The sequence below is a fragment of the Gobius niger genome, assembly GCF_951799975.1.
Source record: "Gobius niger genome assembly, chromosome: 19".
NCBI lineage: Eukaryota > Metazoa > Chordata > Actinopteri > Gobiiformes > Gobiidae > Gobius > Gobius niger.
The window spans coordinates 17,560,098-17,584,284 of NC_136870.1; the positions used below are offsets into that span (position 1 = coordinate 17,560,098).

The 24,187-nt window shown below is 40.7% G+C and overlaps 1 protein-coding gene across 1 annotated transcript in view; it reads right to left on the reverse strand.

Annotated features, from left to right (window-relative positions):
* The window catches only part of sema4gb (sema domain, immunoglobulin domain (Ig), transmembrane domain (TM) and short cytoplasmic domain, (semaphorin) 4Gb), a 73,214-nt gene that overhangs the window by 36,622 nt on the left and 12,405 nt on the right, over positions 1-24,187 (reverse strand). Inside the window, exons 3-6 of the mRNA XM_079577136.1 lie at positions 1,505-1,653; positions 780-842; positions 470-568; positions 296-389 (exon numbers count right to left, since the gene is read on the reverse strand). Coding sequence (XP_079433262.1) covers positions 296-389; positions 470-568; positions 780-842; positions 1,505-1,653 — 405 coding nt within the window. The remainder of the gene's footprint in view (positions 1-295; positions 390-469; positions 569-779; positions 843-1,504; positions 1,654-24,187) is intronic.

The following is a 24,187-nucleotide window of genomic DNA, read 5'->3' on the forward strand; positions in this document are numbered from 1 at the left end:
TAGCAATGTAGAAGTGACACTTGGCTTCAGTTGCCATACATTTGCAACAGTTGAAATCGCCTGCATACTCACTATAGATCATTTTAATATTTCCATCTCCGTCTGACACCTCTGACTTTCATCTTGATCAAATACATGCATGAGATTTGAATCACTAAACCTGAAATAAAGCAGTTGTTTTGAAGATATTGAGCTCAAGGTGAACCAAAGCAAGTGCATATGGTCTTTTGTATACATTCCCCTATCGACTTTGCCACATGAAGGGCACCTCAAATGCTAATTTTCCTTGGCGTACCTACAAGCAGGCCAGTATATCCTTTGGCTGGGTCATAGGGACATCGGTCTCTGCCCTCTTCGAATCCTGACGAGAAATTGAACCGCTCTGCGTCCTGTAAAAAGGCAACAAGACGGCAATGATTATACATCAATACTGCGTCCCGTGTGTCGTAAGAATAATGATTACTCTTACTATATATGCACAGAGGGGCCTGAAGGCGTTTGTCCCACAGATGTAGAGGTGAGTCTCGTTGTAGCGCTGTAGAAATCGTATGTGATTGTAGCATTCGGTCTGCAGGGAATGCGCAACAAAACAGGTTATTTCTGTGCCCCGGGTAATCAAGAACAAAAGCCGGTCGTTTCAATGCATCTGCAATAGAAACTGTTTTCAACCGAGACTCCTATTAAAGCGAGAATGAAAAATTGACTAATGGGGAAATGCTCTGCTGTTGTTGTTGTTGTATTTTTTAACAATAATGATTTGGAAAGTCATTGTGTGGTACCTTGTTGTTCCGGCCTTTGCTTTGACACTGTTTCTTCTGCTCCGATGAGGCCTCCCAGTCGATCTGCAAACAATGGCCGAAAGTATTGGTGTTAGTGAAGTGGCTGTGGCACAGAAAAGCATACAGTGGTGGATAAACTGCTCCTGTTTTTTTCACACGGCACCAACAAAAGAACCATGTGAAGCACAAGAGAGTATGTAACAACTTAAGTATAGGGCATGAAGTGCTAATCTGAAACAAAAATGACATGCATCTCAGAACATGTTCGTAGATGCCCACTACAGGCCAGGGATAGCAAGTAAGTGGATATTTTAGTTTTCAATGGCAAAAGAGTAAGTAAAAACATAGGGTGACATTCAACCAGAGAGATGAGCTATTATCATACAGGCAATATACAAACATGTTTTTAAGTCAAGTATAGAACCAAACAGGGCTCACTATACATAATCTTATCATATATCAAGATTATTATTTTTGTTTTAAAGGCAGTTCAAAGTTTGTGATCTAATCTTTGTGGGCAGAAGACAGCACCATGTCACTGAGGATGCACTAACCCTCTGATGAAAGTGCCTGGTTTACTTTTAATCCAAAATCCATAAAATTGGAAGAACACAATGGGATTTGTTCAATCAGCTCCGGGCTATAATTAGGTTGTCCTCCTTTTTTTGCCACTTAGGGAAAAATGTGAAATAGTTTTTTTTTTGCAATTAAAATGAAAGACTCACAGAGAAATTTGCAGGTGCAGAGATATTTGCCGGGCTGAGGCCGTACACAGCTCCTCTCCCTCCAACGTACAACAGGCCCTGGACCTCTTCGAGCAGCAGAGTGCTGTAGTTCTGGGATGAACCCGTGAATCTAGCGCTACCCAACAGACCTGCAAAAGGAGAAACGTGATTGCATGATTTATTAGGGGTATTATGAAAGCACCGCAATGTTAAAATTAGGTGCCAAAACATGTCGTTAGGTACGAAAATAATCAATTCATTATCAAATCTACAATTATAAAAGAAATGTTAATGTTGCGGTTTTGAATATTTTTGCTGTATGTAGCATTGATTTTCAACAGCACAGATGCTGCAATGAAGCGAAAGCACATTGCATCATGGATAATAATGAATAAATATGGCTTGTTTCCTTTGTGTCACCACATGCTTTACAGCAGGAATGATTAAAATTTAAATGAGTCCTTATGGTTGATTACCTTTGCAAGATGTTATCTAATATTTGAGGGGATGAGGACGAATGAAGGATATCCAAGCAACTATGGGCCTTAGTCAGGGTACACTGAGAACAGAGGTCAGTTAATATAATAAAAATAATAATAATAATAATAATAATAATAATAATAATAATAATAATAATAATAATAATAATAATAACAATAATAGCACTTTTCCAGACGCTCAAAGTCGTAGGAACAGGGCAGACATACAGATGTCAGAAACAGACAACCACTTGTCTTAGCCTTTGTTCACAAGCGGCAATTCAAAACAACCAGCTCTATAAATAATTAGTACTAACATGTTTGCAAGAGAACGCAAAAGGCCAAACCTTTCTTGCTACAAAGCTGGAGTGTCACCAATACTGTGTTTCCTCCATATAAAAGCCGTACATTTTTGAAAGAAAATGTAAGCAGAGATTTTAGAAGAACATCCCAATGTGTGAGTATAGAGAAGGACAAAGAAATCACAATCAAATGTAGGCAAATGTAGGCTTCACTTTTGCCAAAATTAAGGGATTATCAACATCAAAACCAGATAAACCTGAACAACAGCAGCATTAATCAACCTAAGTAATGTCAAATAGGCCCTAATGTATTCAGTACATTGTGGGCTTATCTCGGCGCCCAGCCCAGAGCACTGCACTCTCCATCCATAGATTCTCCCTCTGTGGCCAAGTCAATGGGCTGCTCAGGGATAAATATAGTTCACCCATTACAAGGAGCTGCAACACATTGTTAAGTGCTCACAAGTGAAGAAGGAGGGATGGAGAAGAGGATGGCATTTTGCTGAGTCCTCTGAGGGTAATTGTCACTACCTTTCCCTGACTTGGCATCCTCATTCAAGACAAGGTTTATTCACTCCCCTGTGTGTCGTTCATATTATGTAATCTCATATATACATGTAATCCTATAGGGAATACTTGGGCGTGTTTTTACAACTAAGGTGTATCTATACAGAAGACAAGTGTTGAGATTATGAGACAACTCAAAACAATAACAGCGACAAAGGAGCTACTAAAAGTTGGCAGTGGCACAGTGAGTAAACAATCATCCCAGCTCAAGACCACAGGCTTTTTAAGGAGCAGATACCAGACTCATGAACACAACAGGATAGAGCCGGTGCTCGCCCCAGGCACAAAAATAGGATACAAAAATAAGGTAAAACCAAGGTGAAGCAAATAGCATATTTATCTCCGCACAACCAAGTCCAGATGGCGACAACTTACTGACAACCTATGAAACAGTCCTGTATAAGAGCTTACACAAGCAATCATCTACAAATCAAAAGATAGTAGCAATCACTTTAAAGTCCCCTGAGGGTATGATGTTATGCAGGTAACTCATCTGCTGTGCAGAATAGCTTTGGCTCCTAAGGCTACAGCACATATGCTGTCAGACCGGGTCCTGGCTTGCACAATTTGCTAAATATCTCTACCCACTCTTTACTCCCTTTCGTGCACAGCTGAACTGTCCTGTTCAGTCTAGAAAAGGTATGATATGGCTATTATGACAGGAAGGGCCTCCAGCACACAGTTAATCAACCAAATAAAGGTGCAGGTAATCCTATAATATGACCATTTCTTTTAGCAGCATGTCATGTATTTTTTCAATGAAGATTATTATTATTATTATTGCTATTATTATTGCTATTATGATTATTATTGCTATTATTATAATAATAATAATAATAATAATTATTATTATTATTATTATTATTGGCTGAAGCTACAAATGAGCACACAAACAAGTTTTATTATGTGATCGTGCCGTTCCTCATCTGAAAACTAAGAACCTCCAGAGCTCAGACACTTTATGTGCTGGATTCTTCACTCACAGTCATTAGGACCTGATTAGCGACAGGTGCCGGGGAGGACAGAGTGTTCTTTTCCAAACGGGTTTCAGCCATAGGATCAGGCGGTGAGTGGGGCTCGTTCTGCTTTTTGACTCATATTGTCAAACCCAAAAAAGTGTACAGAATTATCAGTAACTATTTTCACACATCAACAAGCCATTTTGCACAGTAACCTGAGATCTAAATCCTTCCTCTACATCCGAGACTCGTGCTGCACCCAGATGAAAACAATGTCCTCCTTTTCACTGTCTCACCGAAGCAGAGCAGAGCAGCGTGCCCCCATTTCCGAGGTGCAACCAAGGGGCGCTTCAAATATTTAGCTACAAACTTCTTTGGATACATTTAGCATCAATGAAAGCTGAACCCGATCAGAGGGAATCAATCGGGTTTCTGGGTTTCCTAATTCTGTCTACTTTTGTATTCAAACTCGCACTAACTAGGTCAAGGTAGCCAATACTGTGCCTAAGCAAGTTTGTTTTTGTAGACTTTATTGTCCCTGTATAATTTCTATAGTATATAACAGCCTATAGTATGGTATGCTACACACATGTCCATGGTGAGGGGGGTTGCTCACTGTTGTTGATCTGATTTGGCATTACTGGGGCATGGATCCTGCTGAATGCCCTAAAAATGAGCCTCCCCACTGCACCGCTCCCTACTCTCTACACACAGTCCTGCTGCGCCATCCTGTCTCAGAGCACCCCCCACTCCCCAGGAACCGAGGTCCAGACGTGCCCTCATGCAGTCATGATTGGAAGCCCATGTAACCCACACAAAAGGGCTGCAGGGAAAAAAACAAATTGGGGTGTTTACTAGATAAGCAAGAAGATTCAGTTCACAGTGCGTATTTTAAACCCATCCAGGAGCGTTGACGTTTGAGAGAACACTGAAATTATGAACATGATTGTGGAGGTCTTAACTGCAGGGTTAGCTGGACTAAAATGTAACAATAGAGACAGGACATTTAGTTTTCAATGAAGAATTGTTGTTTGTCACAGCTTCTTCCACTAAAGCTGATGAATAATTTAGTGTACTTTATATCAGTGGCGTCAATTAATTACCCTATTTGTGAATAAACTTGGGACACTAACCACAGATAATCTCTTCTTATTAAAGCAGAACTTAATAACTCATGCCCCTAGAGGTCAAAAGCGCCACTGCAGGTGTCGTAGCATGTTACGTTTTTTTACTCATTAATTGTCCGTGAGAGTAAATACTACGCTGACAGAGAAGACAAAGGGAAAGAAGGATATTGTACATCCAATTACACAATGGAGATATTTTTTTCAAACTTGGCTGTAAATACTGTGGCGTTAGCCCGCAGTTAGCTTTGCCCATTAGCTTCTACTTTGTGATTCCATTAGTGTGTATTGGTGGCTCCGATCCGGAGGCAGGAAAGTTGGAATTGTGGTTTTCTGGCCAGAGACACCACGGGGAGATGAAAGACCCCCAAACATCCCATCAGCAGTTGTATTACCCCCAGAGGGACTACGGAAAGGATTTATTAAGGTAAACAAGTTACTTAGTACTGCTTTAATGTATGAGTCTGATTCTGGGGAAAGTTTGTATTGTGGCCTTATTTTTTTTGGATGCCTTTAATGCAACGTTCATCGGTTTGAAATATCATAGGCTCACATTCTTTCACTTTTTAATTTTGCGGGTGTCATGACGACTAGAGCTTATCTTGGCACCTTTGGGCAATAAATCACAGGCAATAACAGGGGGGAACATTCAAAAAAGAGCCCCTGAGTGCAGGATTTATTATTACATTGCTGAGGGGCAGGATGCCTCCATTCTAGGTTAATTTAGTAACATTTCAAAGTATTATCATTAGCCATATTTATGGGGCTGAGTGCCAATCCATTCAATTCAGTAGCAATATGTGAAAGATGACTCTCAGTTCACGATGCCTGTACGACAGATCCTCTAGTATTACACATCTGTTACTTGCACTGCAGAATTACCTGGTTCAAGCCATATGTTGTACCAGCTGTTATATCCACCAACTCATTCATTATCTGTACACAAACAATGGGAATTAAGACACTTCTGATGTAGATTCTAGTATTGTTTGGATCTAGTGCAACACTCATCTTTGTACTGCAATTCTTTGAACAAGAGTAGTCACGTTTTATCATTATTTGTCATGGGACAGCCTGTAGCGCTGCCACAGTCGGGAAGAACCACCAGGCATCCAAACTTGTTGAAAGAAAAATATCCGATGAAATGTTGCCTCAACCGACTTATTATTCAAAAAAGTTACGCTAATCTGTACTGACCAAGTTGACAGGGATGGCAGAGGGACTTGCTTAATTCACATAACGCGAAATTCTTTAATGATGTAACTTGAGTTTCCCCCGTAACATCACACGGGACAATCGCTCTGTCACGCACAAGGCTTTCTGTTAACTGTCACATGGGTCTATAGGAGATGACAGGACGGCCCAAAGCTTACCAATGAGTCACACCACTGCCCCGAAACGTCTCTGTCCTCTCTCCAGATCTCCCCTCAGTAGTTTTATATCAAGGGCAGATGAGCACGCTCTGACTGGGCCCTAATAAGGTTACTTTCACATCGGCCCCTGCGCTGTCGGACTAATACATCACAGCGACCAGGAGTGACACTTTACATTTTCTAAGGGATGGTTAAGAAAAGGTCTCTTGGTGCACCAAATCAGCACGGACGCCTCGAAAGATAGAAACGGTTACAGAGCAAAGCGAAGATCATTAGAAAAGCAGGCACTCACTTTCAACACTCCGTTTACTCATTATTTTATGAGGTACAAAACTTTGTTGCGATAGTTTTGCACTCTGGAGGGATAAACGACCATCCTTGTTTGCCATGGGAGGCTGCAGTTTTATTTGCCAGGATGACCTGAATTTAATGGCTTCAAAAGATTTCTATTGTGATGTTCCTAAAATAAACGAGGAGAATGTGTCAAAAAGTTGTCTTTAATTAGAATATTTTAGATCAGCGGTCTTCAATGTGGGAGTTGTGGCACCTTTTTTGTAGACACTTCAGTGCTCCTAAACCTATTCATTGTTCAAATGAAGTTCTTACCACCGCCTTAAAGGGACTATACAGAGTTTAAAAATGTTAAAATTATGTATTTTCCTTCCCATACATGTTCCAGCAATGTTCGAAGAATGACCTATTCACCACAACTGCCTCTAAAATCCTGCACTGTCTCTGAAAAAGTTGTTTCTTCGGGCCCGAATTGCCGTCATGCACAAGCTTAATATAGAAGGTGCAGTTACACGTATGACCTGAGGTGGCAGTAGTGAGTATAAAATGGCCAACTTGCACCTAGCCCCTTTAACCCGTACATGTTCTCCAGTTCAGCTTTACCCACATCTAAAAGGTTAGAGTAACACCTCATTTGAAAGCTAAGACCTACAAAACTCATCTAAACTGATCGTTTCCCTTGCTTTGTTGTCGCTTTATTGATGATTTTTTAATTGCGTTTTTGTCACTTTTTTGCTGCACTTACACCACTTTTTTGTCGCTTTTTTGATACTCTTTTGCTCCTTTTTCATTGCTCTTTTGTTATTTTTCATGGCTTTATTTTGTCACACTTTGACCCTTCTTTGTTGCACTTCATTTTCTTCTCATTGTTGTCTCTATTTTGACGCCTTTTCAAGATGCTTTTAGATTTGGGTAAAGCCAAACTGGAGAAAAAGTGTTCGGTTCAGGACGGGTGTTAAGAGGTTAACCGCCTCACTCAACAGGATCACTCATTTTACAACACCCTGCGGAAGTAAACACACAATTTGATCCATTGATTGAATTAAAGTGTCAGTTTAGGGGCCCTATCCTTCCAAGCACTGAGGACCCTTTCTCTTCCATATTGATCTATGGTATTGACCAAGCCCACAAGGAACCAAGCATTGTCTTGTTGTTATAAATAATTACTTTTTCAGAATTGACAGAGCCGAGTTCGCCCCTTGGTAGCGGGATTTGGCTCGGGCTAAGCTCTGCTGCTTCCAAAAACACTACCAAGGACAACAAAGAAACACCACCAAATCTATAAACTTTTTGCATGCAATGAAGTTAAGTCTGATGGGCATGTGCACCATGTGTAGCGCCCCTGGGTAAGTAATTGTGACCGAGAGAGGGTAATAAAACATCAGCTAAATGATAATGCCACTGGTTCTCTACGGTGACCAACCACAACAAAGTGAGCTGCCTAATTTCTGTCCATATAGGTCAAAAATCCTGTTTGTCAAAGCCTGTAAATGGGTCAAGAGTGGTTGATCTCTCTTTTCTTTATCATTCCGACTATTGCACCACGCTTCTGCTTTTATCAAACGGAATAAGGAAACTAAAGGCATGTGTTGCACAAGTGAAACTGCTTGAGCATTTACTGTGAGTCGGCACTGGGCAAAACTAACAAGAAACCAAAATCATTACGTGCTTCTCTTTCTTCTCATTACATCTGTGACTAAGATATGACTAAAAAGATCTTAAGCACTTCACTTCATTCTTTGGCTGGTTAATGTCAGTGTTTTGTCCTTGTAGTCAGCTTTATACAAGGTTTTTGTATTGTTTGGATTTTAAATTTCCATTTCAATTACTTTGTTTGTTGAGCTTTATTCAAGTGCTTGTGTCCTTGGGCAAAACACTTCACCCCCGTCCTTGCTGTGACACTAGAATACCATCCACTGAGCCACTGTGCCATCGAACCTTAGAAAGGAAAGCTGTTGTCAAATACTACTTCATCACTGTCCAGCTTCATCCTGAATCTACAGATGTATGAGTCGCAGTCTCCCCACTGACTCAGTATGTCATATAGGAAGAGTTGCAGATATGAGTGAGCGATCTGCAGTCAAAGGTCAGAACACACAGCAGGGAGGATTTATGTCAAACCCAGAGAGTGCCCTGGCTCCGAGGGGGGCAGCCTCACAGCGGGACGTCCTATCTGCTGCATACATAAAAGTAAAGGCTGAATCTATAGAGAGAAGGTTTGACTTCGATTGTTAGTCGAGTGACTCTTTGTACTTTTTTGCACACTTTTCTTTTTAAAAATATAATGGATTTTTACTAGAGATGCACCGATCAAGCTTTTTTGCTGCCGATACCGATACTGGGGTTTGAGTATCTGCCGACATCCGATATTTAAGATAAGATAAGAGACTTCTTAAAAATTCAATTGACTCTTTTCTCCATTTTAAAATAAATAAAGTCATATTTTATTGTCATGATGTTACAGATCAATTATCAATTATATCTATTGATAAACTCTAGGATAAATATTTAACAAGGATCACTGGACTTTTCTACACTAATTATCCTTAGGTATATGACAGGCTTTAGGTAAGAAATAACTAATCTAACTAATTGGATCAGTTATTTCTTAATGTGGCAAGAAGATCTTTGTTCTGAGCCGAAACAGTCCACAGCAGCCCAGGATTCAACTAAGCCAGCCATATCATTCTGTTTAGATTCTGTTTGTCGTTAAAGTATTAATTTTAAACTTTGTATTTAATTTCACATTAAGTAAGGATTAAACAGCGAGGAGCCGTGCATTAGATGGTTATAATGCACGACGCGGAGTCAAGAACAGCACAACACGCAGCGGATTATAATCGTCTAATGCACGGCTCCGAGTTGTTTAATCCGCTTATACCAGGGTCCCACAAACGTAACATTTATAATAAATGTTTTTTTCATTTACTAAACTCACTAAATATGCCAGACCACCGGGACTATTTTATGTGGGTTATTAGCCGGTCACTGAAGGCTCGTCTCAGAGCGAGTCATTCTCCACAGCTATTACGAGGATCTCAGTCAGGCGCAACGACACAACATCAGCACAGAATCACAACAGAACAGGACTAACCCGGCACTTTTCCGTAGAAGTAAACACCGATATGCGGCACTCGTGGGTTGGAGTTATTTCACTTTTACGCTGTTTAACCTGAAGCGAGCTAGCTAGCTCAACGAGCTCAACTGTTTATGGAAACAGCTGCGGTGGAGTCGCTCACACCTGGGCCCCCCCAACTGAAACTTTTATGTTTGACTTTACTAATCCAGCCAAATATGCTTAAATGCTGGGATAGCGCCTTAACCGTTTTCAATAGAAATGGAAAGCTCATATTTTATTAACAGTAGGCTAACCTAGCTGCTCACTCTCCTCTACCTCCCATTTATCAAACGTTTTGTTTTGGCCAAAAACGTTGAAATTAACCACAAAATCCATCTCATACGGTATGTCAGACATACGTTCCTGTCAGTCACTAATTGCACGTTTATCTGATTCAGCTGTGTCATGCATTGCTATGGCGACGTCCCAGAGCAGAGTGATATCCCAGTGATTTAACTACCGGACTACGCGTGCGGTTATACAAAAATAACGCTTGTTAGCGCCCACCAGCCAATCGAGTATTCACCCAGACCATGGTACAACATTGTTGAATTAACCAGTTAGAGTAATATCATTTTAATTGACTTATTAATTATATAAAATAACCTGTTTTAGAAATGTATATTGATTGAAATACATTCACCCAAATAAAATGACCTGTATCGGTATCGGTATTGGTATCGAGAAAAATGACCCCAAACGTATCGGTATCGTATTGATTCCAAAAAATGCGGCATCGCCCATCCCTAGTATAAATTGAGACAAGAATTAAGTTTACTGAGCACGTTTTCTCCAGTTTGGCTATACCCAAATCGAAAAGTTTCTCGACTGGAGCTTACAGCCTATAGGCCAGGCTAACGCCTCATTTGAAAGCTAAGACTTTTGACGTTTGTTGCGTTTTTTTTTTATTGGGTAAAAATCCTACATTGTGCAACAGCCTTATATCCAGAACTGAATAAAAAGGACAATGCCGTTTCTAAGGTAGACATAATCATCCAAATCAGCACTAAATCAGGCGCAAAGAGGTTGTGATCTCGGATTAGTGTGTCAGAATAAAGCAGGCGATATATAATCACATGTGCACTGAGTCATGTACAAATCACGGCATATCTACCATGGCAACCCCAGAAAGATTTATCCAGTAGGAACAAATAAATGCTACGCGTCGCATTAGTTGAAATAATATTTTTCCTGGAGATGTATTGTACGTGGCATTAACCATACAGAAACGGATTGACAGCACTAATTACAGCTAGTTAATCCAAAGCGGGAGGAAAAAATAGCTTACGGTCTTTTTCTTCAGCGTGTGAGCAGTAATGCATCTGTGCTGAAGGTGAGCCAGGGTGCATTGGAAGAAAGGGTTACACAAATACAGCCCAAGGCCCCGCACTCATGAGTCACCCTGCTTTAGCTTTAATTTGGCAAATAAAATAAGTGACAGCAACTGCGCCAAATGTTCAGCGCACCAAGGTTCAGGGGGAACGAGGGCAAGATCTTCAGACCTTCATGGTGTTTGAGTGGGTGTGTCAATTCAAACGCTTTTCACGATAATAGCAGGAATACTAAAGCAACTGTTAAATAAGTCTTCGTGATGCAAAAACCAATATACAACTTAAACTCCAATGACTGCAACCTACCACCGAAAACACACTCCTGGTCCAAATCACGATCCTCATGGTTTGATCTCTCATAATAACAACAAAGACCTAACAATAAACGAAGCCAAAACAAGGAATACAACGTTTTGTTAGATGCTCGTGTACAAAGATGGGATGTGTGGGAGGGCAAAGTCGGGGGAGGTGGATTCAGCAAAGTTCCAACAGAGACATAACAGAACATAAAAAAAAAAAAAAAAAAAGAAGCAAACTGTAAAGCCATTATATATTTGCTTATAATGACCAATGTGTGGTCTTTCTATTCTTGTGCTATCACCTATGAATGCCAGTTTAAATTAATGACACTATATTGTTACAGACCTGAACAACTTATCACCATATTATCAATCCTGAGAGTGCAGTTGGTTTGGTTGAAAGCATAAAGAACTGGACATTATTGTCGTTTGATAAATGCATTCACATAAACAAGGCTGTTAGATGCACACACATCCATTAAGACGTGTGGGCTGTAAATGTTGTGGGCTTCAATAGAGAAAGACGCATGAGGAAAAAAAAACAACCTGTTGAGCCCATTAATGTGGCTGCCAGCTTTGTACATCTTTACATGTGTGAATGAACGCCACACAGCTGTGAATAGGAGTGCGGGAAAGCGAAAAAAGAAAAAGAAAAAAAAAAGCAGAGAAAATTAAAAAGTGTGGAGATGAAAAATGCCTTCAGATCTGATCCGATCGCTTTTATCATTAAAGTATGGAGGTGGTTGTCATGGCGAGCGGTGACCTAAAATATGGGATCTCGGACGCTTGTGACAGCTGCGGGGATATGCATAATTCACATCAGGATCAAAAGAGAGGGACACTTTTACGAACTTCTATGAACTCATGAGCCGAATGAACCGGTGCATGTCAATAGTGGTGCAAAGGAAGATGGTGACCGCGGCTTCAATGCAAACGGAAGATTTCGAGTCAATTGTGGTGCTTTTGTGGGACTATTTTATCGTCGTTTATGTATTTTTCCAATTTTTTATGCCGGCCCAGTACCAATTTACAGTAAGCACAGTCAAAATCATACCTGGAGTTGTATTTTGAGGCACTCGCGCATCTTTGAGCAATCTTTGAATCTTGAAATGTATCTCACCCCTCTCGATCTTTTGCTAAGTGATAGAGGATAACATTAAATCGCTATTTATCATACTGGGTCAGGCTGGACAGTCGTACTATCTCTGTCATAGCCTTGACTGTGGTGCTCAGACTCTTGCACATCAGTATGACGCTCTGAGAGGGTATTTATCCCTTTTCTGTGGAAGCATAGACAGACTTGAATGGTAGGACTAGCGCAATGTCTCGAGTTCATGTCTCCAGGTCCCGCACCAATAGATAAACTTCTCCTGTGTAAGACATCCAGACCTCTGCCTGTTTTTCATCTATCCTCTCGAACACCATTGTTAATTCTCTAGCACTTAGCTTAACCTCTTGACCCCTCACCTGAAGTACATTTTCTCCAGTTTGGCTTTACTCAAATCTGAAAGCTTCTTGAACAAAACGTCAATAGAGCGACAAAAACGAGGATGAATACACAACAAGAAAGCAACAAAAGAGCAACAAAAACATGAAAAGTGTTGAAAAAGCAACAAAAAGGTGACAAAAACATGGTGAAAACACGACAAAAATGCAATGAAAAATAGACAAAAACGCAACAAAAAAGCAACAAAAACAGGACAAAAACAAGACTAAAAAGAAAGAAAAACATGACAAAAAAGTTATGATCACTTTTGTAGGTCTTAGCTTTCACATTACACCATTGCTCTCCAATCGAGAAGCTTTTAGATTTGGGTAAAGCCAAACTGGAGAAAAAGCACTTGGTTAAGTCGGGTGGTAAGAGGTTAATCCTTTCATTGTGGAGAAAAAACGCTCATCACTCTTTATGAAAACAGCTGCACCGCAAAGGGGAGCAAGAAGAGGGTGGTGGTGGGAGGAGCCTAGATTTCGTTGGCTTGAATAACCAGGAAGTGAAACTACTGGACATTTAGTTTCAGCTGATTTAGATCAATATTGCATTTTCTAACCAACAAAGTGTCTATGAATCTAGATTCAAGCAATGGATGTTTCAAAATAAATCTCTGCTTAACCTCTTAACCTCCACATGAACCAAGCACATTTTGGCTTTACCCAAAACTAAAAGCGAGAAGAAAACAAGGATGAAAAAGCAACCAAAAAAAAGTGACAAAAACTCAACCAAAAGTGGCAACACCGCAAGAAAAAAGATCTGTTTTAATCACCTGGCCTATAGGCTGTCAGCTCCAGTCAAGAAGCTTATAGACGTGGGTAAAGCGAACTGGAGAAAATGTACTTGGTTAAACTAAGAGGTTAAACTACAAATTAATGTTTTCCACTCCAGTACCATCTAAAATAGTCTTGAAATGATTCCTCAAAAGCATTGGCTGTGGACCTTGCAGATAACTGAGATTGACCAAAGATTTCATCACGATTCAATTAAAGTTTGATTAATTGGACAGAAACATTTTTTTAACGATAAATATTGCAATCTGCAGAATTACACAACTTGCATCACGTCAAGTCAAATATCTGCTTTTAGTCTACTCAACTGCCAGTAGCACATTCATATTTTTAGGCATTTTGAGGCTACCAAGAGAAAAAGTTACCAGCAAAAAAGTTTCCACCCACACTTTATGTTGTTTTGTTTATGTGTAAAAATAGTTTATTCTTTTTAAATGTGCTTTAAATGTGTTTTATGGCCCGGTTTATTACTCCCCTAAAGTCAATGTTTAAAAGTGTCAGAAGTATCTTTCATCCTGACCTGCACTTATTAATCCACGGCTTATGACCGCCCCAAAAACCCCTGTGAGTTAGACCTATATAATGCATCGCACTCATCCTGTACCAGCACAGTGCAACAGTGCAGGGAGAATCGCGTGCTTTGCCACAGAATCAATGAAGGAAGTAAACAGAGTGCTGAGCTGTGCCAGAAGCCGCTTTCACCGCAGGCTGTTTGTGTTTACAGTTGTCATTACAGAGTGAATGTACCGCCCAAAGTCCACCGTTAGGATCTCCACATCAGATCAATGTATTTAGTGATAGTGTCAGGTTTGAAAGTCGGTCCATCTATTTCTTTTTTTTTCATATTTAGACTTTTTCTGGTCAATGTGTTTTGTTACCACATTGTGACAATGTTAAGCTTAGTCAACAGTGAAAACAAGTGGATTAAGTTTGCATAATAATACAGTAAGTGCCTTGCATTGTTTCGCGTGGTGGTTTGGTTAAGCACTAAATGTGCATGAAATTATATGACTCACAAAATTATACTGATCATCAAATTATTCATCCAGCCTGACTGGTACAAAGTGAAGCTCAAAATGAATAATTTTACATTATACAGCCTCAATATTTTGCTACAAATAACACAGGGAACTTATGACCCAATAAACCAAGTGACTGTAAATGGTCTCAACTTATATAGCGCTTTTCTACCTTTATCAGGCCCAAAGCGTTTTACAGTAAGGAACCAGTCACCCATTCCCTCTCTCATTCATACACCAATGTACGCAGACACTGGAGGCAAGTAGGGTGAAGTGTCTTGCCCTCGCTCAACCAACTGTGCCACGGTCGCCCGACTGTCATGTGATGTTGCAGATCCAATGTTGGAAGTTACTGTTTTTCTGTCTTACAGATGTAAGTAGACACAATACTGTAATAGGGGCAAAACAATTATCTATATTTTTAGGAGCACAAATAAGTTAAAAGGCTGTTATAGTGTACCCTGAATTAAAGAACTAAGTAACTTGTTTACCATAATAAATCCTTTTCGTATCCCTCTGGGGGTTATACAAGTGTTAAAGGGATGATGGGGGGGTCTTTCATCTCCCCCTGGTGTCTTTGGCCAGGAAACCACAATTTCAACTTTGCTGCCTCCGGGTCGGAGCCAACAGTACACTATTGGAATCACAAAGAAGAAGCTAACAGGCTAATGGGCAAAGCTAACTGTGGGCTCGCGCCACTTAAACAGTATTTACAGCCAAGTTTGAGTGAAAAAAATATCTCCATTGTGTAATTGGATGTACAATATCCCTCTCTCCCTTTATCTTTTCTGTCAGTGTAGCATTTACTCTCACGGACAATTAATGAGTAAAAAAAAATGTAACATGCTACGAGACCTGCAGTGGCACTTATGGCCTCTAGGGGAGTCACTTAGTTCTGCTTTAAATTAGGCTATGGGATTAAGTATTATTCTCATCTTCAAAATCACTGTTGCATCACATCACTAAATATTGTGCTGTTGATAATTCGCAGATATATTGTGTGGCTCTACTATAAACATATGGTTACAGTCCAACGCGCAGCTGTCCCTCTTTCAACCTCACGCACAAACCCACTTCACGGGCCACTATAGACACATCACACTTATTCCATCGCTCATCTGTCACTCTATAACACTGAGCCACTTCTCCATCAGAAGCTCATGGGGATCTGAAGAAAAGCCTGTCTTGTGTTTTTGGAGAGGGGAACGTGTCTCAACGCTGAGCCCTCACAGGTGGCCCATCCAGACTGTGCTGAGGCGCATTCGTAATCCTCCATGCGGGCTCCGGGATGAGGGCAAATCCGAGCTCTGTTTGTTTGCGAAAGTCCAGCTCAAACCGTGCAGCGCCACTTCCTGTCTGACTCACCCACAAACGATGCTTTCAGAAAAACATGTGACTTCAACAAGAAATGAAAAAAAAAATAATAATAATACTCCAGCACAAAGGCCAGAGGCGAAATTTGACTTGAGTCGTTTGGACAATGTCAGGCAATGTCAGTCATGGGCAAGTAATTATATAAGCATTATTCATGTTGCTTCTCATCTTGGCATTGCATGGAGCTCTGAGTAAAAACCCTGAATCATAGCACGAATAAAAAGCAAAATTAAGTCCAATAATAAATCTCAAAATAGTTTTGTTACGTATTCAATATATGACTACTCAAAGTTTTCATGTTTCATACAAGTAATTAGCAATAAGTTGGCAATGACAACAAACAACATTTTAAAATAATGGTTTGAAAATGATATAAACCAGGTTCAGGGAGGGATGGGTACAGAAAAAAATACAAAACAAAAACAGCAATAAATATATCCAGCCCTGACAAGCCTTTCTCTTTATCCAAGGCTGGGTTTGAGCTTGTGACCTTTTGAGGGCAGATTAATGTAAATTGCATTGGAAACCATTTGAGAAATGGCTGCGCTGCCTTTTGTCATCTACATTTTAGATAAACAGTTTTGAGCGGTCAGTCAGAATTTCAGATGCAGTGCTGTGATAAAGCTGACCAGGCAGGAGGTGACCGCACAGAGACAGTGCTTTGAGGAAGCTTAAGGGGAAGTTAGACGTGGCTCCAAGACGCCTGCCTCCATTCACAAAAATGTTGCTTAATATTTAAGTGGTGCCGCCTCAACTTCTCTTATTCTTGAGTTCACACTTGATAATTTTTTATTATAATAATTCTAATTATCATCTATTATTGACAGAAAATGTAAGCTTTTTCTAACAAAGCGCAAGGCAAGGCCATTTTATATGTAAAGCTAAAATACTTTCACTTGTTATATGTAGCTGTTTTCAGTCTGCATTAGAACATTGTCAGATTTGAGTCATGTCTCACATATTTAGGAAGACTGCGCCTGATTTACAATAAAACCACTAAATGAAACCCAGCCTTGCTGTGTTTAGTCCTGACTCTGGGCACCAGTGGGAAGCCACTCCTTCAGGTTCTCAGAGCCTGGGATGGTTCATGTAGCACTCTCTGAGAGGTACGTTTTGACGTTAAGCTGATACAACACCTTACAATACAAAGGTGCTACACTGCCACTGTCGACAAGAGTTATCTTATGTTTCACTGTCATAATTTATTGCAAGTCCAGTTTTAGACATGGTTTAGTCTTATCAAGTCTTGGTGCTAATTAAAGAGCCTAGAGCAGGGGTGTCCAAAGTGCGGGCAGGGGCCAAATGCGGCCCTCAGACCAATATTTGGCGGCCCTAGGCCTTCTTGCTGAATTGGTGCACATCATCAGAGATTGTCCTTTTTATTTGAAACGCCATAATTCTAACCTAACAACTATTATTTTATTGTGAGACAGAGCTTGCATGAAGGTTTTAAGCATTTTAAAGGTGTGGGGCACAATTTAAACCTCTGCTAGTCGAAGGTTTCGCGGCACAAACCACCGAACTATGGCTCTTTCCCCCCGAGCACGCTTCAGTATGCTGCCCCCCATGAAAAAAAATTGGACACCCCTGGCCTAGATGGATGTTGACATTTTTGTACTCACTACTGCCACCTCAGGTCTTACATGTAACTGCAGTTTCTATATTAATGACGGCACTTCGGATGCTAATTAACACAGTTGTGGTGAATAGGTCTGGGCTTATTCTACACAGTATAGGGCATTGCTGGAGCATGTAGGGGGAGGAAAATACATAATTTTTAAACTCCGTCTTGTCCCTGTAATGTTATGGATGTGGGCAAGACACTTAATTCACATTCTACTCCAATCCCAGTAGGCCAAGCTGGTTGATGACCTCACTGAGAAAGGGGAGCTACATACCACGCCAGCATCAGAGCCTCAACGCTGAAATAATCTCCTGACTGACTGGACCATACACAAATCTATCTTTGTACAATGTAAACAAGAAAACAATACAATCTGTAGCCTAAAGTTTGCACACAAGTTCCAATCCGACAGGGGAGACAGCGGGGCGAGATGAAAGCGCGCCAAGACTTTCATCCCAAAAAGTGAAACGCAGGCGCCACCCCGCAATGCAGCGTGCGCACACACATCCAGGGTTATTTATGTCCTGATATCAGTCAATCCCCGAAAAACCCTGTCAAAACCACACCACGCGCAATCAGATGGGAGAGAGATGAAAGTCTCACGGAATAAGTCTGACCATAAAATCGTCACGAAATTGAGGTTAGTTGACAAAAACTGAATCCAGCGTCATCAAGTTAGAAGTCAATGCTGTTTTTATACTGAAAACTGTGACAATCAATCTTTCAACCTTGCACATACAGAAGGGGCATATTTTAGCCTATTTAAGCAGATGTCTCCTACTTTGCATACATTAGCATCTCTTGAAATTCACGCAATCACAAATATATTTGGTGACATAGCAGTCCTGTGTTATTCCTTTATTGTGCATCACACTGCCTGAAAGAATCTAGCCATTACCCGCTCCTAAATGCTAATGAAGCTGATGCTAATATCACTGCTTAACATGCAGTAGCTGTAGCTGGTTGTTGAACTTGACTGAGCAGTTAATTGTGGACATCAGTGGTCTGTCTCCACAACGCTGCGTACACTGTAATTACAATGCGAATTAGGCAAAACAGACTATAATTATTGTAAATATCCATACGAGTATTGCATGACATGTTGTCAGTGCATTCTCGAATAAACTGTGACAACCTTTAAAGACCGCTCCTCACCCTATAAAACTATTGAGGTTTCACTCTCCTGTACTCACTGCACAATTAATCAACATCTCAGTTTTAATGGCCAAGATAAGCAGATGGAAGACATGTTGTTTCCATAAGTATTCATTATGTATAAAAAAAAAAACAGCTAATCAAATGCATGAGCTCTCTTGTTAGAAAAGCAGACTCTCTCAACTATTAATGCTTCTGGACATGATTAAAATCTGCACTGGGAGCAGGATCTTGATCTTTTCAACCTAAACCGCAAATCTAATCAGCATCGCAATGTGATGCTTGTATTCTTGATGATAATGCTTCAGGGTGTGCTTAAAACTCCAGAAAGAGCAGCAAGTAAGTAAGTAAGTAAAGTTTATTTCTAAAGCGCTTTTCGCAGATAAATTCACAGTGTTGTATGAATCGTGTCTTCAGATCCCTTTTAAAAGACACCACAGAGGCAGCCAGACAAAGGGACAGGGGCAGAGCGGGCCACAGTCTGGGAGCCACAGACTGAAATGACAGGTCTCCTCAGGTCTTATAATGAGCCTTGGGAACTACAAGCAGGTTCTGGCCAGAGGACCGAAAAGTGTGACCAGAGGAGTATGGGCTCAAAAGGTCTTGGATGTGCTGTGGGGCCTCACTGTTTAAGGCTCTGAAAGTCAGCAGTAAAATTTTAAAATAAATCCTGAATTGTACAGGGAGTCAATGGAGAGCCGATAAGACTGGAGTGATATGAGAACTTCTAGCAGCAGATTTTTGAACAATTTGTAGTTTGACTTGTTCAGACAGGTAAAGACAGAGTTGCAATAGTCAAGTCTTATTGGCATGAAAGCATGAATCATTTCCAGGTCCTTCTCTGACAACTGTAAAGCCTGGTACCAATGAATGTTATCATTTCTAAAGCTAGAAAGGTAGAATGGGTTTACGCTATATAGATTTTTAAAGCTTCTGCATATTAATGAGGCCAGGTTTTGATTGACAGGTGCCTTCCCTTGGGAGAGTGGAGTTTACAGCTAAGATACAGCTTCTCTGCCCTATATAGGAACATGAGAGATGGGAGAGAGTGACAAATGGTGTCATTATGTTTAGAAATTAATCGCAAATGCAAAACTTGTTAGATAGATATGACTCTAAACTAGTTCAACCCAAAACATAACACAATGAGGGGAACCGGGGAGACTATTGAACTTCTCAAAGTCAGAATCGACACATGGACATCCTTTTCATTCACAAGAAACAAAATATCGTTGCTTAATAGTGGGGAGCTATTCTTAAGTGTCAGGGATATTGTTAGTCAACTTGTCATAGCAGCAGACAGCTCTCAGCACATCAATATTTCAGCACTGGGAGACTTGTGTCTACAGTGCCAGCAGCGCCAAAAGGCCAAACTGACAGCTGGAGGGCAATAGTTCACAATAGCACTGTCAACCATTAACTTCACTGTGTGTGGAGAAAGCAAGCGTCAAGCAAATATCAGTCTGTATCGATTGGGCAGGCAAATGCTGCATCTCCAAAACAACAAATAAAAGTTGTTCAAGCCACAGATGATTTCCTGTTTTGAACAAATCTGTAATATTATCTTTAACAACTGTAAGCCGGTGTTTGGATACACCCACTCTTTACATTCAGTGCTTTTTGTGCAAGAATGCTCTGGCTTTTATGATGATTTCTTATGAAAGACTCTGCCGAACAATACGTTTTAGGGACAATAAACTACATACCTGAGGCTGAAAGGGAAAGAAGTAGTCCATTAAACAAAAGCAGGCAGTGGTTTATAGCAGGGCTGAGCGGTTAAAAAAAATGTGTCCTAATGTATTTTCTCATATTGATCTGTTTTAGTGCTTCTCAAACTGTGGAAACACTGCGGGTACTTGGGCCTCCGAAAGTTAAACCCCACTCCAAATCACGTGTTGTTACTGGTTCACCTGTCGATTAAAAAGCTGCCAATGCCTCTGTTAAGACACTATTTCAATTTTGTCACTGGCAGCTACTTTATACCGTCCTTATAGCCAATATGTTAGTCATCTTCTTCATGCTCTACATCTTGTCCTTGCCGAGCTATACACTAAAAGACCTTAAGTCCTATGAATTAATGAGTTCTCTCACTATACCCGCGAAACATACGATAAATCCGCCCACGGTCTCCCTTGAGTGAAGTTACGGCTGCATTAACATACTGCATCCATCATATTTCTGCCCACAGTCCATACAGAGCCGCACCACTGCAAACGTGTCATCTTTACGAGACGTTTTTCCACGGCGGATCTCCAATCCACAGCGTAGCATGTGTGAAGCTACAGTAGGGACAGTAGAGTGGGTGCGCGAGTGGGTTACATACAAATTGGCTTGAGGAATCGCACTGGCAACACAAAGGATGATTGATGACTATCCGGAATATTTCTTAATATATCCAAGCTTAGGACTGGCTCAAAGTCAGTGTCACACGTGGGCACAACAACAACAGAACTGCAATTTAGCTATTTAAAGCAGAACTAAGTAACTGTTACCCCAAGAAGCCATAAGCACCACTGCAGCATGTAGCATGTTGTGTTCTTTTACTCATTAATTGTCTGTGAGAGTAAATTCTACGCTGACAGAAAAGACAAAGGGGCAGAGGGATATTGTACATTGTACCACAACCCGATTACACAGTGGAGATATTTTTTTTCACTCAAACTTGGCTGTAAATACTGATTAAGTGGCGCTATCCCGCAGGTAGCTTTGTCCGTTAGCCTGTTAGCTTCTTCTTTGTGATTCCATTAGTGTGTATTGGGGCTCCGGGTCGGTGCAGGGAAAGCTGCAAACGTGGTTTTCTGGCCAGAGACACCAGGGGGAGATGAAAGTCCCCCCCAATCATCCCATTAACACTTGTGTTACCCCCAGAGGGACTACGAAAAGGATTTATTAAGGTAAAACAGTTACTTAGTTCTGCTTTAAGATTGTGCTCGACACCAAAATGGTTTCTACACCACAAGAAAATTTGGTACATTCCACCTATATTACGCACTTCCATCAAAGAACTTCTCTCCCATTCACACTCTCATTCATACCCCAGTGTTAAAAGACACTGGAGGTAAGATGGGTGAAGCGGGTGCCAGGGTGACCTCTGATCCACAGTCTCCCCAACCCGAGATGGGACATTAACAAATTGTTTATTCTCAGTATCGATCGCTCTGTCAATATTGCTGCCACTTCAAAACAACTCCAAACTAATAGGTCTGTAGGGCTCGAGACTGTGTGGTCCAAACCAATGTGATTTTTCGAGTTAATAAACCCATGGAGATTTAAACAGATCTCTAGTGTTCTTTTTAAAACCGCTTTGCCAAATTTAAATCAATGGACGCTGGTGATTGCTGTCAACAAACATGGAGGATGTTGCACAGAATATTAAAACAGCACTAAGCACTAACTCATGCCCCTACAGGCCATACGCGCCACTGCAGGTGTCGTAGCATGTTGCGTTTTTCTTTTTAAACATTAGTTGTCGGTGAGAGTAAATACTACACAGGGACAGACAAAGGGAGAGAGGGATATTGTACATCCAATTACACAATGGAGATTATTTTTTTCACTCAAACTTGGCTGTAAATACTGTTTAAGTGGCGCTAACCCACAGTTAGCTTTGTCCGTTAGCCTGTTAGCTTCTTCTTCGTGATTCGATTACTGTGTATTGTGCCTCTGACCCGGAGGCAGGAAAGTAGCAATTGTGTTTTTTTGGTCAGAGACACCAGGGGGAGATGAAAGACCCCCAGGTCAACACTTGTATTACCCCAAGACTTCTTCGTTAAATGCTAACGTTTGAACTGTAGTGCATGTCACAACTACTTATACCCCCAGAATAAGAATAAGTTATTGATGAAGTAATGCAATGTTGGGTTAGAAATATTGCAGTTTGTTAATTTCTTCCCCAAAATAGTTCAAGCTGTGCTAAAATGCAAATCTCCCCGTCTGTACCCTCCACGATCACATGACTCCACCCACACACACACACAGCCTGACGAAACGCATGCTGACACACGTGCTCCGTCTGCACCTCATGCCTCCCCGGGTGATCGCAAACTGGGTCAAGGACAGTGGAGGACTCTACGGGACAAGGAGAAAAATATAAAGAATGTGCAAAGGGTAGTTTCGGCTCGGTCCGTGGAAGGGAAAAGCGCTCACAGTAAGCAGAATAAGATTGTGTGATTTATGAACTATACAGGGGAAGATGTCACCCGATTCTGACAGTGTAGGTTTCTTATGAACATAATGAGGTGCAATGGCCTAAGGGTAAAAGCAGAACTACGTAGGTCTAAACCACAACCAGGGCTTGACCAAAACTAAAGCAGAACAACCAGTCCAGACAATGACAAAGATTGAGGCACAGTAAGTGTGGTAATCACTTGAAGGAACCATAAGTGTAGTGATTTATTTGGTTTCCTTGAACGCCTGTCTCCAGTGCACTTATAAACTCTCCATAATGAGGCTTAATGACAGATGAGAGAGGACCAATCAAACTTAATCGAGTGTGCGCCCTTTTCATTTTGTCTGATAAATAACTTCACTTGTATAAGTGATCAGCGCAAGCCCTTGGACTGCCGAAACCACTTGGTAAACAACTTCGTGATGGGGGCATTAAAAGTTGTTCCAAATTGGTATTTGTGTGTTACGGCCAGCTGTACCGCCACTAAAAGTATTCCAAATCATAAACTACTGAAATAAAGAGCGAGTCACCTATTGTTTCTTCTCAAGGCCATCTGGAGTCTGCGCGGACTCATTGAAATTTAATCAAAATATGCGAAACCCGATATTAACTCGAAAAACTATGACTAGCGGGATTAAATTATGCCAAATAAAGACTGAGAGAGGATAAGGAATTCTTTCTTTTTTGTCATTTAAGGCTCTGTTAGAAATTTTACTCATAGCCTTTCAAATGAATCATAGTCATTTTTGCTATAATAGAATAGCCATAAAAAAAACTAGAGAGAATACTTTGGCACAAGCAGAAACTTAACATTACATTGGATTTAATATTAAAGCGTTTTTTGGACACTATATATTGCATTACTCATTCAGTCCCAACACTCGCTGCTGGTATGCTACTGTGGCCAAATCTTCCCCGGGGCTGACTGACTGAGTAACGTGTCCAAAGATTGTGAATTCACTTTGATTACCTTATTTGCATTCAAAACAGACCGATTCATTTACATATTGTGACAAGCTTAAGCATTTCAGACTAGCCACCTAGAAGCCCATTAATGATATGTCTAACTTTAAAACTTCAGTATTCTTTATGTGTTTTTTGTTTTGTTTATTGCAGCTCAGACACTTTTCCCAATCCGCTCCTATCATCAGTCTGTGCATTTACTCAATTATCATCATTAAGTATCCGTACTCTTACTTGAGTAAAAACAATACTTACTC